Raw genomic sequence first — 20,127 nt, 5'->3', positions numbered from 1 at the left:
ACTATAAACAAAACCTACAGTGACATATATAATGTTTTCAGATAGGACTATATTCTGTAAAATTTTGACAAAAACATTACAAATCAAAATTAATAAAACAACATTTTGTGATTTATAAAGCATGGACAACCATTATCGCAAATTTCGGTCTACCTAACTGTATGGATCACGGTCCAAAAAGATATTGCTGAATTTTATGAATTAGAATAATATATATTACTATCTCCGTCCCATTTTGATTGTCTGGTTCGTTTAACGAGGCTTGACTGAAGTTATTTTTATCTAATTTAATAAGTTTAACATTAATATATAAAATTTATATATTTAGAAACTACATTAAAAGTACTATTAAACACAAAAAAAAAAATTTTAAAAAATAAAAAATTACTAAAGAAAATAAGCAATGAAGAAAGAGTTTGTTTGACCAATGAATAGTAAATAGGACAGGTAAAATGTGACAGATGGAGTATGTGTTAGAATAATGAAACTTTTGAGGTAAGATAATGTATATTATGTGTTAGAATAATGCACTATATGTGTTAGAATAATGTACATTATGAGTTAGAATAATAAAATTTTTGGGGGTAAGATAAAGTACATTATGTGTTAAAATAATGTACATTATAAGTTATAAAAATGTATATTGCAGTGGGTCGTGTGAAATAAAAATTGCACAAAATGACCGTTTTGGACCGTGGTCCACACAATAAGTATTGAACCATTATACCATGGACTATGGTCTATATTACAAGATGACCATCGATGTACCAATTCATTTTTAATATATTAAATGTTTATTTTTAATATACTACAAATTTATTATTTAAAAGTTATTAATTAAGTTTTAATATACATCCTAAACATAAATCTATAATACTTCAATATATTATAAATGAGTTTTTTGCAATTTTGGTCCCACGACTATAGTGACACTATCAGGATTGATCAAACCTTGCAATTTCGGTCTACGACTATTGTTTTTGTTGCAAAATGGTCCTTCCAGCGTATTTTTCGTCAATTTCTCACAAGGAAAAAAAATTCTCCTTTCAAGCAGGGCTAAAATGGACCCAAAAAAAATAATGTACATTCAGTACACACATTTTAACCCTGCTTGAAAGGGAAATTTGTTTTCCAACGAGAAATTGACAGAAAATTCGCCGAAAGGACCATTTTTGTAACAAAAAAAATAGTCGTTGACCGAAATTGCAAGGTTTGAAAATCGTGGATTAATCTTGATAGTGCCACTATAGTCGTGGGACCAAAAGTGCAAAAAAAAACTCTATTAATAAATAAATAATTTATAAGTAATTTGCCGCATGGACATGTCTTTTAAAAAGTACATTATTTATGTATGTAAAGTACATTATTTGAGTACTAAAAATATATTATTTTATATACTATTAAATAATGTACATTCAATACACACATAATATATTTTTAATATATTAAAAAGGTATTTTATATTCATGTGGATTATAGTTCAAACAATAATTTGTCTGTCTTTTGCCATGGCCCAATTCGACCCATTAATCAAAGTGGATCAACTATGCCGGACGCCCGGACCTCCATTATCCTTTTCTAATACGGATTAGGAGCTGATTACTCTTTTGATTTTAGCGTTGTTCGGACTCCGAAAAACTTATAAAATCCCAATACCTTACTTACCGATACTGCAATTCAATCTTCTATAACGCTTTTTTGTTGCCATAATTTTCGATTTCTAGCACTCATCACCGCTAATTTTCGGCTTCATTGTCTAAGGTAAAGCTTTAAAATCTTCCTTGCTCGATGTTTTATGCTCCCGTTCTTCTTTTTACACCGGAACCAAGAAACTGATTTCTACCCTAAATTCTGTAATCTGTATAAGGGAACACGTTTGTTCATCGACGTTGCTTTTAATATCGTTTTTCTATCTCTATCGACTCTGGTTATCTACTTGTTTGAGTTTTAGTCGAAATTTATGTCCCTAGAATTCTTCGTGGCATTGATATAATGATGTTATCTTTAATTTGGCAAAGATCAATGGAAGATTGCTTTTCGGTTCTGTTGTAATTCTGATTCTGTACTAAGTGATGTCTTAGTTGAGTTATATCCTTAATTGATGGTGAAAAGAAATTTAAAGAAAATAATTAATTACAAAACATAAAAAAAAAAAAATTACAGTTTTGAGGCGTTATGAACATTGTGATTTGTTCTCCAGTATGTATTCAGCAAGGATACTGGTTATTATAGAGTATTTGTGGTTGATATTAAAAGGTAATAATAGACTTATATTATGTGATAAGAGGAATAGATGATGTCTTCTGATGGTGTGCTATACTGTTATGTGATTGCAAACTCTCTTATTTGTTAGTGTCTATGGGTTCTTGAAATCTTGATTGGGTAATCTATGCTTCAGGGCAACCTTGCATTACCCTAGCTATGGATTTCGGTGATTACAAAAAGCAAGGTAGTGTTCCTCCGTCTCGCCTCAATTATAGAGGAAATGGTGATGACAATTCTGCAGAAGATCTAGCTTGGGCTGATTCCTGTCTTATTGGAGATCCTGAAATATTAGAAGGCGGCTTGGATTCTTTCAGAAATGCATTTGCCTTATTAGATATTCATTCCCAACTTAAGTCTTCTGTGGATCAGAAGGGCGAATTTTGTGAAGCAGCTGACAAAAAAATTTCCCTCTTTGGTAGAAAAGGTAGAAGTTCACCAATGCTGGACAAGACAACTACTTATAATCCTCCCGGAAATGAAAAAGAGGAGGGGAACAGAATTGGGTATGATCAGATTAGGTTGAACAATGAACAAGATGGGAACATGATTGATTATTATCCGATTAGTTTGAGCAATGAACAAGAGGGGAACATGGTTGATTATTATCCATTTAGTTTGAGCAATGAACAAGCGGGGAACATGATTGATTATGATCAGATTAGTTTGAGCAATGAACAAGAGGGGAACATATTTGATTCTCATCAGATTAATGAGAGCACTAATACTTTGAGCTCAAAATTTGACTCAGAGAATGTTTTCCTTCCAACATACAATGAAAACCAGAGGATATTTGTTACTGATGATCCAGAGGACTCAAATTTTCCAGCATTTCTGGAGGATCTACCAGCTGAGAATATCTTCAAGGTCTGGGAATTAGATATTCCAGATGAGGAAGATGAACTCATAGGGCAGGTGAAAAAAGCCATAGCTCAGCGCTCCTTACAGCCAGTAGCTTCAGTCTCTGAGGATTCCCGATCATCAAGAGGATGGAATGACCAATCACTAGATGATATCATTTCAGGCATTGCTGACATGTCTCTGAGCCCAAACTTCAGTTGAAGACCAAGTTCTAAACATTTCGTTAATTCTGCTAATTAATTCTATGTTTATGCTTATCAGTTTATGGCATGGCTCCTGACTATATCTTTTATTAGTTAATATACAGGTCGTTTGATGTATCCAGTGTACCTGCATTCTTGAGAATCATAAATCTTTTTGAGGGTTAATGAAAACCACTCTGAACTAGGAAGAAACTGGGTTCAGTGTTGGGGTGCCAAAGTTTCACTTAATATTAATCTTGGGATTGCAATCCCACACTTCCCAGGGTTAGCTATACCAATTGATAAGTACCAAGTCCAGCGAGATACAAAATTTAAAGAATTTTTTACTACTTCTATCTACTCTTGCCATCACTTATGTAGTTATCTCAGTTTACCCCTATAATTATTTATTTACACCTACCTACTCTTATTGTTACTTATCTATGATTATCTTTCATGCACTACTACTATTTTTCTACCTTTTTCTGAACCACCACCCACCTATTACTTCACCACCATTACTATTGTGTAATAGTTATTCATCCATTACAATTGCTTAAAATAGAAAATATAGAATATTGAGGCCCGGGGTGACATTCATGGCATTGATATTCCGAGCCGAGGAATTCGTCAAGGGGAACCTTTGTCACCCTATTTATTTATCATCTGTTCAGAAGGACTATTCATTCTATTACAGCGCGCTGAGGTCCGGGGTGACATTCATGGCATTTGTGTTGCTCGTGGGGCTCCGCCTGTTTCGCATTTATTCTTTGCTGATGACGGCTTACTTTTCTTCAAAGCTACCATTCCTCAAGCTCAGAATGTTAAACTTTTCTTCAAAGCTACCATTCCTCAAGCTCAGAATGTTAAAGGTTGTTTAGAGTTGTATAGCCCTCAAGCTCAGAATGTTAAAGGTTGTTTAGAGTTGTATAGCACGGCTTCGGGGCAGCTAATCAACTTAGATAAAAATTAATTGATTAATTGTTTATAAAATTCACTTGTGTATTGCAGTCCAAGTAACAAAGTCTTGGGCCATATCAAATTCTTCGCTTCTATATTCTTTTCTTCAAAGCTACCATTCCTCAAGCTCAGAATGTTAAACTTTTCTTCAAAGCTACCATTCCTCAAGCTCAGAATGTTAAAGGTTGTTTAGAGTTGTATAGCCCTCAAGCTCAGAATGTTAAAGGTTGTTTAGAGTTGTATAGCACGGCTTCGGGGCAGCTAATCAACTTAGATAAAAATTAATTGATTAATTGTTTATCAAATTCACTTGTGTATTGCAATCCAAGTAACAAAGTGTTGGGCCATATCTCCTCCTCTTGTAAAGGTAAATTTATTAATGCAAAAAATTGTACAAAGTCAACTACACATGGTTACGAAATATTACTACGAAAAATAATATTTCTAGAAAATAACAAGCACAAGAACAAAAGATTAAGTGTTTAGTATTAGTCGAACGAAACACTCTTTCATTAAAATCTTATTTGCTACCTCCCAAACATGCTAGAAGCATTGTAGCCTAGATTTCTCAGGATAAAATGTATTCCGATTCTATGTTTGAGCACTCAAACAAAAAAATCCGGCGAACTAAAACACGGCTAGAACATAGAAATTTAGAAAAGGAAGATAGCAGAAGTTTTCTGAGAGCAAAATGTAGGTTGTAGTTGTTGTATAATATCACTTGCTGAACCATAGTCTTTATATAGAATATGTAGTAGATTAAATAACAATTAATCATGTCGTTAATCGCTAGTTTAAAAACCTTAGTGTAACCTTCAACAATATTAATCTGGAGATTAATTCTAAAATTTAAATTTCAAAATAATATGAAATTAAGTCCATAACATCAGAATTAATGCTCTAGAATGGTTCTCCGAAGAGTACTTCGAGCAATACGAATGATACCTTAAAGCTTACAACCCAGCAATGACCATTCAATCACAAGGCCGAGTAGTCACTCGCCATGTTACTATTCGGTCACCTAGACTGAGTAGTGACTGCTCGGTCGGTCACAAAGTTGAGTAGTGATTGCTCAGTCAATGACAAAAACGTTGGAGAATATTTTCGAAAAGTTGGCATAACTTAGCCCACTAGGTCAACCACGTTTCCAAATCATTAAAGCATCTACATGCTAACCTCGTGAGTCATTATATTGTTCTAACGAGGAGTGGTAGGGAGTCCATAATTTAGTTGTCTTATTGATCATAGGTGCCAACTAGGTTGGGTGACCATTATAAAACTTTATTCCAAGGACTTTAGACTCATTCATCGTGTCAACTTTTCTACAACTTCATTGCTCAACCCTTTGGTTAGTGGATCTACTATATTATCTTTTGACTTTACGTAGTCAACAAAGATAACACCCGTTGTAAGAATGAAGCTGCTTAATCGTATTATGTCTACGACATATATGTCTAGACTTACAATTATACATATTACTCCATACTCTACCGGTTGTTGCTTGACTATTGCAATGCACACAAATTGGAGATATAGGTCTTTCCCAACTAGGAATATCCATGACAAGATGTGTTAGGAACCTCTCGTGTTGAGATTTTGATGATAGCAATGATAGGAGTTTAAACCCCTCATTTTTACTCAAAATGATGTCTTAAGTATAGTACAAGCACATGGACGAATCATTGTACCGTTATAAGACTTGTACTCTTCAACTCGTTGTATTTATGCTATGACCGTCCAAATGTCTAAGGACGAGAACACTTAAATATGCAATCTTTAGCAACTAAATATGCAAACTTGGTAAATTTTATTTTATATTTTATAATAAGAGCCAATAAAGTTACGCCTCTACCGGGAACTAAAAAATATTGGTGTAATTGTTTCTTAAAGTGAATGGTTCATATTATTTTAATTTTAGTATTTTTTTTAATTTTTCCTACTTTACCCTCTATTATATCATTTACTTTTCCTAAATATCCCTGCATTTTGTCAGTGTAAACTTTAGCAACAGAATATTCTGTTAACTATTTATTATTCTTCACTTATTCATTGATTTTCATAATGAAGGTCTTAGATTCAAACCCATTCTATCAAAATTGACATAATTGTTAAACATATACTATTAATATGTTAGAGTGTATTAAAAAAATACAATATAACAGCCAATGTGATTGCTCACTCTCTAGCCAAAGCTTCTTGCTCGTATATTGGTCAAGAGGTGTGGGACGCAGATATCCTTTATTGTATTCATGCATGATTTGATTTTGCAATAATAGTTCACTTTGATGATTGTTTTCAAAAAAAAAATATATAATATAAAATTTAACATGAACTTTGGTCATTTAATTAGAATCACGCATTAGACATTAATGAAACGGTACACCTAATTTACAATATATATTGTCTTTTGGGTGAATGAGGATTTGGTTCTGTTTTTGAAGGTGCATTGCGCCACGACACTAAAGTTGCAGTGAAACACACAAAGGGACTATATTAAATCAAGAATTCATTTATGGTAGAAGTGGCAACAAGAGGAAGCATGAATCACGCCATTTAATAGGGTTTTGTGTTAGAAAAATTATGCTTGGGCACTATTTAGCGAGGATGTTTCCCACTAAAACTGCAGTTGCACCAGTTAATTTTATGAAAAATTATACCACAAGTCATAGATATGCATTCTTGAAATATTCTTTTATGAAAAATTTGATAATCTTGCATTGATATATGTCAGGATACCGAATGATATTTTAATAGATTCTGAAACATTAATTTAAAAATACACATTAGGCATTGTATCGTGTGATAAGATATCAAATTTCAGTTGTAACACAAGTAAGATCAAGTAAGTAATGGAATCCAATGATGATGCTGAGCTGACTTTGGCATTAAATTAAAACAAACAGCTAGAGATGACACCCACTAATTGCAGATGAAAGAATGCTGAAATTTCATAAATGCATTTATTATATATATGATCTGTCTTGTGCTTTAAAGAATGCAGAAAATCTGTCTGATAAGGATTCACACTTAATGCATATTAGAACTTGTCTCAGGCAGTTAGTGTTCAAACAACTTCAATAATGCTGTATAAAGATTGCATCTTGCTAAGACAACTTCAAATCTTTCTTTGGTAATGCTGAACTTCAGAGATCAGTACATTCTACAGACTTATGATTTTATGGTAAAAAAGTGGGGAGAAAACTGGATGTGATAACTCGGGACAAAAGAGAAAGCAGTTAAATTTATGCGATCCGATGAAACTTGTTCTGGTCTTGAAAAAATTGCATTTGTGTATGTATCCTGGCAACAGTATTCTAATTTGTTTTTTTCGCAATGGCAGGACTAATATGGAAAATCTTGTGCTCATATATTAACATGGGGATTACAGACTAAACAATGAATCCTCCTCAGGCTGCTTAGTGTTTTTTCTGTGCTGTACAAGTAAATTCTGTTACACTAACAAAATTATATTGCAGGCAAAAATTGGCGTCAGGTGAGGCGCCTTGTTAATTCCTACTTAAGCGCGAAGTGACATCAATGAACACCTCCACTGGGCATGGAATTGGATGATCAAACCCGAATTCTTGCTGGGCTTGACACAACAAATCTTGAAACAAAGGGTGGCTCAGATATGATATAGCCTATAGGGATGATCACATATCTCTTCTTCTGGCTTGCCCCAACATAGACAGCAAGGTGGCCTTTCGGGATATCGATCTGCAGTAGACTTGTTCAAGATCTTGTTAGCATGAATTATGCGAGGCACATACACGGAAAGCCATGGTTGATCTAATTAACAAATAGAGAGCAAAGAATCAAATAAATTGGTGTAGTAGTAGTAAACAAGAAATTCTTTAGAAAGTAAGTGGTGTGATTTGTGTTTGGCAAAATTTAAGAAACCACTAATTTATATGTAGATGAAGGCAAATTGGTAGGCCATATTATCCAGTAAATTAATTGTAAGGAGCAATAGTGAGAGACAACACTACAAGAAGTGTTAGGCAGTTTGAAATATCCATTCTTGGGAGTCCATTCTGTACAGCAGATAGATGTCTGCTACACATTGTGACAATATAATTTGTTGAAAGGAAAACAAGATAAGGCTTCGATCATGTGTTGTTGTCTGTTATCAGTCACCTGCTTTCTGTGGTCAATCTTGATCTTGATGTCTCTTAGAATGCTTCTGGACCAAGTGATTCATATATAGATCAGAACACAAACCTTAATCACTATGGCCCTCAAACATCCTCAAGTAATATACTTGGGGCCCATGCCAACTGGAAAACAAATTAAAGACATATATGCTATGTCATGTGTTCTTAGCTTGTCTATCCCCAGTGAGCCTAACATCAATCTTCACCACACAACTTCTGGATAAATTCAGCTATATATCAGATAGAGGTTTCTGCCAAATCTCAAAGCCTAACAATTGTCGAACACAATAATTTCCTTAGCTACTCCACCATTTCATTATTCAATCCTTTAGTTACTCCAGCTTTAATTTGTGAATTATCTCAACCATGGCGATCTCTGTGCCCCATATAATAACATCTTCAAGAAAACTTGTGGAGATGTCCCAAAAGGCCATCTTGTTGTCTATGTCGGGGAGAGGCAGAAGAAGCGATACATAATCCCCATTTCATATTTGAGCCATGCACCCTTTGTTTCAAGATATGTTGATTCAAGCAGAGAAAGAGTTTGGGTTTGATCATCCCTCACAATTCCCTGCCCGGAGGAGGCCTTCATTCATCTCACTTCACAATTCCCTGCCCGGAGGTGGTGGGTTCGAGCCTCAGTGCAGGCAATATTGACTCTTGTGCTTCAATAGGTTGAGAAAGTAGTTATGAACAGATACTGCATTGTAATAGAGTCAATAGTATTCAAAAAGAAAAAGGAACTAGCTGAGAAATACTTTTTGCCTAGCCTGCAATTTAATTTGTATACCAGTAAAGCACGAATTTCTTGTACAGCTGAGAAAAATGCCAAATAGAGGATTATTCACTCTTTGAGTTTGTAATCTCCATGCTAATTCATGCTTTTGGTGATTTTTTTTTTTTTTTCATATATCTTAATTAGTTCAATATGACCAACCAATAAAAGAGTCCAGCTGAGTTGTGTCATTTACAAATTAAAGTCACTTCCAGTTTCCTTCATGTATATTTATTTACCACAAACAAACATCATAAATTTGTTGAATTCATATCTGAACTAGAAACCGCCCTTTCAAGCTCACTGGCTAATATAATGTTAGTTCTTTCTTAGCATTCAGTTCCCACGATATGATCTACTGTGTAATCCTACCAGGGTGGATTGAAAATCAACATAAATTATATTAAGAATCACACAACAAATGCTAATTGTGTTATACAACTTCTGAACATAAATAAATCAGCAAAACTGTTGTAGCCATCCTAGAATCGAATATGACAAAGTTTGAGGGACTAAACCAAAGAAATTTTGGGTTGACTCAGATCTGATCTTTCTGCTGCATATATATATAATACTTTTATTGTGTATTATATTCCTGATTTGGCATGGGATAAGATATGAAGTTGCAGTTGAAACACAAGTAAGAGTAAGTAATTTAATGAAATCCAATGATGAGCTAGCTGACTTTGGCATATAAACAAACAGGTAGATCATAGCTGACACCAACGAAGTGCAGATGAATGGTGAAATTTCCTAAATGCATGCATTTATTATCTGTCTTATGCATGCTTTAAACAATGCAGAAAATCTGTCTGATATGAATTTACACACACTTAATGCATACTGTATTAATTAAAACACCTCAAACTCAACTTTAAAATAACTATATATATAAAAACACCTTCATATATAGCTGCTGTAGCTGGAGAAGTAGCCATCTATAAATTAGAGAGGGAATTGAAGGTTATCTCATCCCTGTCCAAGTTATAAGGCACGTTGTGTATCATAAAATTAAAGATTCTGCTAACCTAAATTCTTTTAGCTAGGCCAAATGTTCAAACTTTAGCTATTGATCCAAATAAAACCCTTATCAGTAAAATGTTACTGCAATTTCTGGGGTGCCAGTGTGGCATTACTTTTTAAAACATATAAGGAGAAAGTTCATATTTGTTCAGCCCACTTCCTTCCATTTATGTAAAACGATGTCGTATCATTTTAATTATATATACTTCAGTTTTATTTGACAATATTATTTTTTTAGTTTCATTTTTCAGGCACACTATTTAAATATAGCTACATTAAGGTATCATTTTACTTTTACAACAGTTTCATTTGACAATATACGTTATTGAATGAGATCTATATTTTTTAGTTTCATTTTTCATACACATTAGTTTAATTATAGTAACGTTAAAATATAATTTGAATTACACTTCATGTTTATTTGATAATATATGTTATTGTTTGTGTTTTGTTTTTTAGTTTCATTTTCCATCCACACTAGTTTCATTATATATAGCAACACTTAAGTATCATTTTAATTCTAGTACAGTATTATTTGACATATTACATTATTATATTATATTACATAATGAGCTCTGTTTTTTTTTTTTTTCATTTTCCACACACACTGATTTCATTTTAGTAACACTAAAGTATCATTTTAACTCTACTACTATACAATTCATTTGACAATAGTGTTGGACCATGGTCCACTATATACAACTGGCTAAAGACCACATAAAGATAAATTATTCTAGATTATTTATAGTTGATCAGCTCAAATTAAGAAAGTCTATAAACAACTCCAAGAGTTGAATTTGGAACCTTTGTAGTTATCAAGAGAATATCCAACCAATGGTTAAATCAAAATTAAAGAAATTTGAACACAAGACCTCAAGATGCTACAAACTCCCCTTGTACACTACACATACCAAATAATTACATAAATCTAGATCACACCACACCTAAAAAAAAACTAAAAGGAGATATCAAAGTATGCAAGCCAAGATGGGAGAGTTCCATGCATACATCTATTTGTTCTCTCGTAAACATACTTTTTTTTTTTTGAAAACGCGTAAACATACTTAATAGAGCACAATTATATTAGTGGCAATAGTGCCCTTATTGTCTCAATCAAATGGTTGTTGGGCCGGATCATCGGCCCTAACTTTTTATGTAATTATCAAGAAGTCTAATAACTATTACAAACAATTAAAAAGCTTCAGCCCCGGCAAACACAGCTGTGTGGATCATAATAAAATGTACATTTTTAATGTACTAAATATACATTATTTTTGTACTGAATGTACATTATTTTTATACTATAAACATAATGTACATTCAGTACACAAATAATGTATATCCCCTGAATATAATATACATTATTTTTATACTGAATGTACATTATTTTTATATTGAATGTGCATTATTTAATAGTATGGTCCACACAGCTATGTGGACCATGGTCCACACAATAATGATTGCCCCACCCCCGCCCCCTCCCAAAAAAAAAAAAAAAAAAAAAAACTCATGATGACTATCTATGAGGTTATCAAGACCTCATGTACATGTACAAAAATCACGGGTGGAGTTAAAATCGACTAATAACTTAATTTAGAATGTTAAAAAAATTTAATACCCATTTATTTTCTTAGTATAAAGGGCATTGAATGCTAGCGTGTTGTTGCAAAATATAAATTCAGCAATGAATTGAAAAATGTGCTTCTAGGTTGGTAGATAAATTACACATTTATATATTATAATATGTTAAATATCCTATTAATCTCCATTCGCACTGAATCAACCTAATTAAAAAGCATTTTCATACAAAAGGAGTTCAAATTCCAAACCTAATTAAGAGAAAAGAGTACACGATCATTCATGCCAACTAAGCTCGTTCATTTTCAATGTATTATTATTGATTACGAGTGGGTTAATCATATCAAATTGCAGTTACGTTGATCTGAGTCATGCATAACACTAACTAACTAATTGATGATGAGCCGGCAAACACGGTTTGGAAGATGCAGATCGCACCGACTATATGCAGATGTAGATGAAAGAGTTCTGAAATTAGCATTTATTGACTGCATGCCCTAATTATGGACTTCAATTGTTCAACATTTATGGCATTGCATTCACATCAAACTTGATAGTCTCCTTTTAAAAAACCTTCGATCAAACAACAACAAATAAAACTTGCAACTTGCAAGTCAAAGCTAAGACTGAAGTGTTTTTTTTTTGAAAGGGAAAACTTAATTCATTAAATCAATAGCAAGACAATCAACAAGAAAAGAGGGAGGAGCATCTAGCCATTTCCCGCAACCTGACAAGAAATGACCTCCCGAGCAACAGTATGGGCGGCACAATTCGCAGATTGCCTAACAAAACCAAATTGGACATCATTTATCGTGGATGCAAATTCTTTAATATTGTCAACTAGAAAACCAAAAGCAGATTGAAAAGAATTACAAGATAAATCATTAAAAAGTAGCTGGGAGTCAGTTTCCACGTCGACAGTTCCCATCCCAGTATCCTTAAGCCAACTGAGTGCCTCTCTCATACCCATTGCCTCAGCTTCCTTCACCCCTAAAATTGTTAAGACTTAGTCTACTGTTAGTTGGTGTAGGCCTAGTCTTATGATTTTGTTATAGTTTGTTTCCTTCTTCTGTGCTCTTTCTTCTATTTATAGTGTGTCTTACACTGATGAATACATCTCTGGAGTTTAATTCCTCACATGGTATCACAGCCATTGCTGTAGCGAGATTAATTATTTTTTTTTCCTCCCCAGTCTCCTTTCTTGTCTATCTTACATGGCTGCTACTGCTTCCTCATCTATTATTCCAATTTATGCTCCTACCCATCTCCCAATCAAGCTTACATCTACCAATTTTCCAATTTGGAAGAAACAAGTGGAGTCCACGCTCATAGGTCTGGACCTTGTGGGCTATGTCAATGGCACCACCACTGCACCTGCGAAATTTTCAGATGACGCACAACGTCAATTAAATCCCGCCTACACGGCTTGGTTTAGACAGGATCAAATTATCCTGAGTGCCATACTCGGTAGTTTGACAGAAACGTTACAACCTGTCATTTCGTCGGCATCGTCTGCATGTGACGCATGGGCCCGACTATCCACCAGCTGTGCGGCTGCCTCTAGAAGCCGCATAGTCTCTTTGAAAGCTAAATTAGCGAAGAATCCAAAATCCACCCGTTCTGTTGAGACATATATGAGGGACATGAAAGCGATTGCAGATGATTTGGCTCTCGCTCAAAGTCCGGTTGCTGAAGAAGACCTGGTGGTGCATATATTCACGCAACTAGGCGATGAATATAATTCTATTGTCGCTGCTCTTCGCGTACGAACAGAACCCATCTCGTACGGCGAGCTGCATGATGTTCTCACGGATTATGAAAGGTTGCTCAAAGACAATGAAGCTGTTACACAGGTTCACATGCCCACAGCCAATGCGACCCAACGGCGTTTTAATGGTACTGCTGATATGCAGTCTCAAAATAATAATAATACTAATAGGCGTGGCAGAGGAGGTTTCAATGGGCGACAAACCCAGACCAGATACAATAGCAATCGTTCCGCGAGGTTCTGCAATTACTGCGACTACCCTGTCTGCCGAAAGCTCGCGAAATTTTTGAAGGATAACAATGTTGCTGTTGTTGAGTCACAAAATACTGGGCGCCTATCTCCTACGGTTCACACCACGTCTACTACGACCATGCCAACTCAATCGTGGCTTATGGATTCTGGAGCTTCTCACCCTATCGTGAATGATCCTATGTCATTACACACACTTTCGGACTATACTGGGCCTGACGAAATCATGCTGGGAGATGGTAAGTCTCTTAATATTTCACACATTGGGTCGGTTTCTTTTCCCTCTACCTATCGGTCTCTACTCTTGTCTGATGTCTTGTGTGTTCCTAGTCTACAAAAGAATTTAGTTTCAGTGTCAAAATTGTGTCAAACTAATGCTGTTTCGGTTGAATTCTTTGACACCCATTTTGTTATTAAGGATCGACTGTCGGGAACACCCCTCATGCGAGGTCCGGTCGTGAATGACATTTATAGTCTACCTACCCAGAAGTCCCAAGTCAATGTTGTTAGGAACATAATGTAATAGGTTTTGATGATACCAAATGTAATTCACAATCCCCTAAGTCTCGAAGGATAGGAAATCCTTGTAAGTTCGACAAGTAAACTAAGAGCGAAAATACAATCGGGTAATTGAGCTCAACTCGGAAAATATTTAAGCTTAAGGTAAACTTGTTTGAACATCTTAGAAAGTTTCGTGTTGTAACCTTATAGATAGATCAGAAGAAGGCACGAGACAACACTGGAGGAATAAGGGTCTGCGAGACATCAACTAAGTCTCGAGACATAAGTAGAGTTCGAGAGATGGGATCTCTCGAGACATCAATCCAGTTCGAGACATGGGATCGAGACATCAACTAAGTCTCGAGACATAAGCAAAGTTCGAGAGATGGGATCTCTCGAGACATCAATCCAGTTCGAGACATGGGATCGAGACATCAACTAAGTCTCGAGACATAAGCAAAGTTCGAGAGATGGGATCTCTCGAGACATCAATCCAGTTCGAGACATGAGATCGAGACATCAAGTGGTTGAGACATCAACATTGGTCTCGATGAACTGGTACTTCTCCAAANCTAAGTCTCGAGACATAAGCAAAGTTCGAGAGATGGGATCTCTCGAGACATCAATCCAGTTCGAGACATGGGATCGAGACATCAACTAAGTCTCGAGACATAAGCAAAGTTCGAGAGATGGGATCTCTCGAGACATCAATCCAGTTCGAGACATGAGATCGAGACATCAAGTGGTTGAGACATCAACATTGGTCTCGATGAACTGGTACTTCTCCAAAGGGCTGAATGGCAGTCAACATGCATGGATAAAGTAATCTAAGTTTGGAGAAGAAGAATTTCATGGAGATAAGATATTAAGGAGGTGCCAAAAGCTATATGATGGAACAACCAGAAGTGGATGCCACGTCAGAATTCCACAACAAACAGATAGAATATGCACCAATCCAAGTTCGGTCTTATTCCCTAATACGAGGATCAATGGGAATATAAAAAGAGTAACTTTTACCAAAAGCAGTAAGTGGAGCATGGACTCAAGAAAATGGATTATGGGATATTCACTACAAGACAAAGGGTTCAAGTTACAAGACCACCACTCCATGAAACATGCTAAAATTATGCAAGTCCCATGATCAGCATGGGAGACAGATTTCAAACGGAATAATTTTCCCTCCAACGGAATTATTCCTCAACTCTCATATATAAGGACGTGAAGACACAAGTGAAGTAGAGTTAGTGATTTTCGAATAAGAAGTGTCTGTTTCAAACGTTCAAGTGCAAGTGCTTAATCGGGAATATCATCCTGATATTCACAACAGCGAGAAAAACACATCTTAGTGTTTGAGAGAGTTACAAAGTTACAAAGTCTACACATCTAGAAGGTGACCGAGGCTGCTCTACAAGGAAGTCTATTCAACGATAGCTTTCGGTCAGATTGGAGATTGTTACACTCAACCTGTGACAACCGGAACAACCTTGCTTTGNAGAATTCCACAACAAACAGATAGAATATGCACCAATCCAAGTTCGGTCTTATTCCCTAATACGAGGATCAATGGGAATATAAAAAGAGTAACTTTTACCAAAAGCAGTAAGTGGAGCATGGACTCAAGAAAATGGATTATGGGATATTCACTACAAGACAAAGGGTTCAAGTTACAAGACCACCACTCCATGAAACATGCTAAAATTATGCAAGTCCCATGATCAGCATGGGAGACAGATTTCAAACGGAATAATTTTCCCTCCAACGGAATTATTCCTCAACTCTCATATATAAGGACGTGAAGACACAAGTGAAGGAGAGTTAGTGATTTTCGAATAAGAAGTGTCTGATTGAAACGTTCAAGGTGCAATAGCTCAATCTGGAATATCATCCTTGATATTCAAAACAGCGAGAAAAACACATCTTAGTGTTTGAGAGAGTTACAAAGCTTAACCTACTATACATCTAGAAGGTGACCGAGGCTGCTTTACAAGGAAGTCTATTCAACGATAGCTCTCGGTCAGATTGGAGATTGTTACACTCAACCTGTGACAACCGGAACAACCTTGCTTTGGAGAAGGCAAGAAGAGGCGGAGTAACCTGGGAGCTGTCTTGTGAAGATCCTGAGGCTTGAGGAGGGCTTGGTGACCAAAGCTCAAGTGCTCGAGAGGTGGAGTAACAAGAAGCGGGGCGAAAAACCTGAGGCTTGAGGCGGGCTTCGTGATCAAAGCTCAAGCGCTCGATATTGTACTAAAAAGGGAAGTTTTAGTGCAATCCTTCTAGGGAGTTTCTAGAAGAAGAGTGGACGTAGGCGGGTTGGCCGAACCACTTAAAAATCTCTCTCGCATTTACTTTCTGCTTTTATCTCTCGCTATCTAACTCTCGAACTGCACTGCATATAATCACACCTCTCAAACTAACTCAAGCTCGTGCTAATTAAAAAGGGGATAACTTTTCCGCTGCGCATAAAACTTTGTCTTCATCTTGTGAGGTATCGGACCTAAACATCCTAAGTCCAATACACACGAGAGGTCGAAAAAGATTTGCAAAATCTTATACAAGTCTATTCACCCCCATCTAGACTTGTACCCCATCCCCTTGGGACCAACAATTGGTATCAGAGCAAGTTCTCTGATCGATATAAACCTTTGTTTATATTGCCTAGAGATCCTTCTTTGAAAAATCTTTTTAAAGGTTTCAAAGCACGAGATTTTTTTTAAAATGGACAGCATGTTGTCGAGACATCTTCTTTTTGATCTTAGCAGGTTTGATGACTGGAAAACACGCATGCTTGCGTACCTATCAGCCCTCCACGATGAGATGGCCGAGGTTATATCAACTGGACCAGTCAAAATCCTGATGGTTAATACTGCTGCAAAACAAACCAAAGACACACCAAAGTACATTCCAAAACCTAGGGAAGAATGGACAAGTGATGATAAGAAGAGAAACAACCTGGACAATATTGCCAAGGATATTCTCTTCAGAGCTATAGACAAAACCATCTTCCCGAAAGTAAGAAAGTGCAAAACGGCAAAAGAGGTATGGGATACTTTGATGTTAATTGGTGAAGGTGACGAACAAGAAAAGGAGAACAAGCTCACCATGGCCATGAAGAAGTTCGAGGACTTCAAGATGAAACCAGGGGAGAGCATCGATAGCATGGAATCTCGGTTCATGAAGCTGTCAACCGAGATCAGTGATCTCGAGAAGGAGATTCCACAAAAGGAACTAAACCTGAAGGTCTTACGAGGCCTTACCAAGGAGTGGGAGATGAAGGTGATCACAATGCGCTATCACAGGGATTTGAAGAACACCACAACCGATCAACTATTCAGAGATCTCAAAGCTTTCGAATTTGAGATGTTTCCGAGAGATGAGGATGTGGTGGACAGACGGAATGTGGCTCTGGTTGCTGATCAACCATCCACTTCCTCAAGGTCAGACCCTAATCCCACTAATCTTTTATCTGACGAACAATTTGCTCTCTTCATGAGAAAATTCAGGAAGTTCATGAAGAAGACACCGGAGAGCAATACAAGTTCACCTTCCTCCTCAAGAAGGAAAAATGAGAGATACACATCCAGAAGAACGGAGGAAGAAGATCAAGGTCTATGCTACAATTGCAGGAGACCAGGGCACTTCAAGGCTGAATGTCCTTACCCACCGGTAAGAAAGCATCAAGGCCAGGAAGGAAAGGATTCCAGAAGGAAAGAGGAATCCAGGGAGAAGCCAACACAAGGTGGCTTCAAAAGTTCATCAAGGACACATTCGCGCAGGAAGGCGCTTGTGGCCGAGGAACTTGAGAAGGCAATCGAGGAGTCCGAGACATCAAGCTCCAGCGAGAGCTGCAGCAACTCAGAGGATGAAAGGGGGCTCATCTGTTTATACACTATAGAAGATGAAGATCAATGCTTGATGGCAATCAACAATGAGGTAACCTCTACTTCTACATCTCGCTGCTCTATCTCTACTTCTCAATGTTCTTCTTTTAGAAGCGATGAGGATCCCTTTGAGACCATGGAATTGCTCAGGAGGGACCTCAACATCGCTAATAGCACTCATGCTAAAGTAATGGAAGAAAACAGCAAACTAATTGCTGAAAGAGAGACGCTTAAGAATGTCTCGAAAGAGAACTCAGAGCTGACTCTCAAAGTAAGCAACTTAGAAGCTGAAATAATCCAACTTAAAGAAGAGTGCAAAGCTCGAGAGGCGAGAGAGCTTAATCTTAGAGAGGTTATTGCATCATATACTAATTCCTCCAAGGTTGTGGAGAAAATGGTAAATGATCATAGACCCACAAATGATAGAACCGGACTAGGGTTCCGTCAGAACTGTCTCTCGAGAGAGATAAACAGACCAATGGTTTGGGAACTTCAATAAATGGAGGATCTCAACCCAAACCAAATAAGGGTCAGAAAGGACCAACAAAAAGGACCAGAGTAGCTATCCATAAACCGTCCCTATACACCAGCAATGGAAAGTATAGGAAAACTACAAAGAATGGCTGGGTGAATAATATCGAGAGATCAATTAATTACCTCTCGCAAGGCCATTCTGAGTACAAAAGAAGCTGCATTCCATATAATGAGCCTCAAGGCAAATATGGAAGGTCTGAGATCCATAGAGTTAGGAACTCACGGATGAAGGGAGGCAGACACTACCCATCTGATGAGGATTGGTCAGAAGAATATGAACCTTGGAACAAACCCCAGTTTCAACGATACCACATGACCAAACAGGCTATGAAGGGCATGGTGCGTAAATTCGAGGTCAAGCCTCAACCCAAGTTGTTTTATGCACCTAAGAGGCCCAGAGTCTTTGCTAGCATTCCCTATGATTATCAATCGTATAACGGCTACATTGCACCTAGGCCTGGAATAATGGGTCCAAGGTATAAATGGATGCCTAAAGTTACTAACCAACCAGGACCCAAAGTTTGGGTACCTAAATCTGCTTGACTTGCTTGCAGGACGCCAGGGACGTATGGTTCATTGACAGTGGATGTTCGAGACATATGACGGGAAATCTATCTTTACTAGAGAACATCCATCCTATCGAAGGTCCCTTGGTAACATTTGGAGACAACGAGAAGAAAGGACGTACGAAGGCTGTTGGTGAAATTCATAAGAATGAATTGGTAATCAAGGAGGTATCCTATGTTGAAGGACTCAAGTTCAACCTCCTTAGCACGAGTCAATTCTGTGACAAGGGCTATAAAGTTATCTTCACCAAAAGCAAGTGCCGGATTATACAAGAGGAATCTCTCGAAGTCGTCCTGGAAGCAGCAAGGAAAGGAAATATGTACATAGTGGATTGGAAATCTGCCAAACCATCCCTATGTATGCTATCAAGGAGCAAAGAAGATTTATGCTGGGATTGGCATAGTAAGCTGAGCCACCTGAACTTCAAAACCATCAACAAGCTTACTAAGAGGAACCTTGTGGAAGGACTGCCCAAAGTCACGTTTCGAAAGGACAAAATCTGTGAGGCATGTCAACGCTATAAACAGATCAAACCCTCTTTCAAAAACAAAGCCGAGACATCATCTACCAGACCATTAAGTCTCCTTCATATGGACTTGTTTGGCCCGGTGGATCTACCCAGCATGAGAGGAAGGAAGTACACTCTTGTGGTAGTAGATGACTACACAAGATTCACCTGGACCGTGTTCTTAACCAAGAAGAGCGAGACAAAAGTTGCCCTACCAAATCTTTTGAAGCAAGTTCAAGTTGAAAAGGATGTCTCGATACTAAAGATTCGGTCTGATCAAGGTGGAGAGTTCGTTAATCAGGTAATCGAGAACTACTGCAACGAGTA

General features: G+C 36.8%; 1 protein-coding gene across 1 annotated transcript; it reads left to right on the top strand.

Annotated features, from left to right (window-relative positions):
* The first annotated feature begins 1,619 nt into the window (after positions 1-1,619).
* On the top strand, positions 1,620-3,579 carry LOC115998387. Its single transcript, XM_031237959.1, has 2 exons — positions 1,620-1,761; positions 2,399-3,579. Exon 2 carries the CDS (start codon positions 2,422-2,424, stop codon positions 3,322-3,324), a length of 903 nt encoding a protein of 300 aa, XP_031093819.1. The 5' UTR covers positions 1,620-1,761; positions 2,399-2,421; the 3' UTR covers positions 3,325-3,579.
* Positions 3,580-20,127: the final 16,548 nt, after the last annotated feature.

The sequence above is a fragment of the Ipomoea triloba genome, chromosome 12 (genome assembly GCF_003576645.1).
Source record: "Ipomoea triloba cultivar NCNSP0323 chromosome 12, ASM357664v1".
NCBI lineage: Eukaryota > Viridiplantae > Streptophyta > Magnoliopsida > Solanales > Convolvulaceae > Ipomoea > Ipomoea triloba.
The sequence above is the reverse complement of the archived record's forward strand: the minus strand, read 5'-3'. Positions and strand labels throughout refer to the sequence as shown.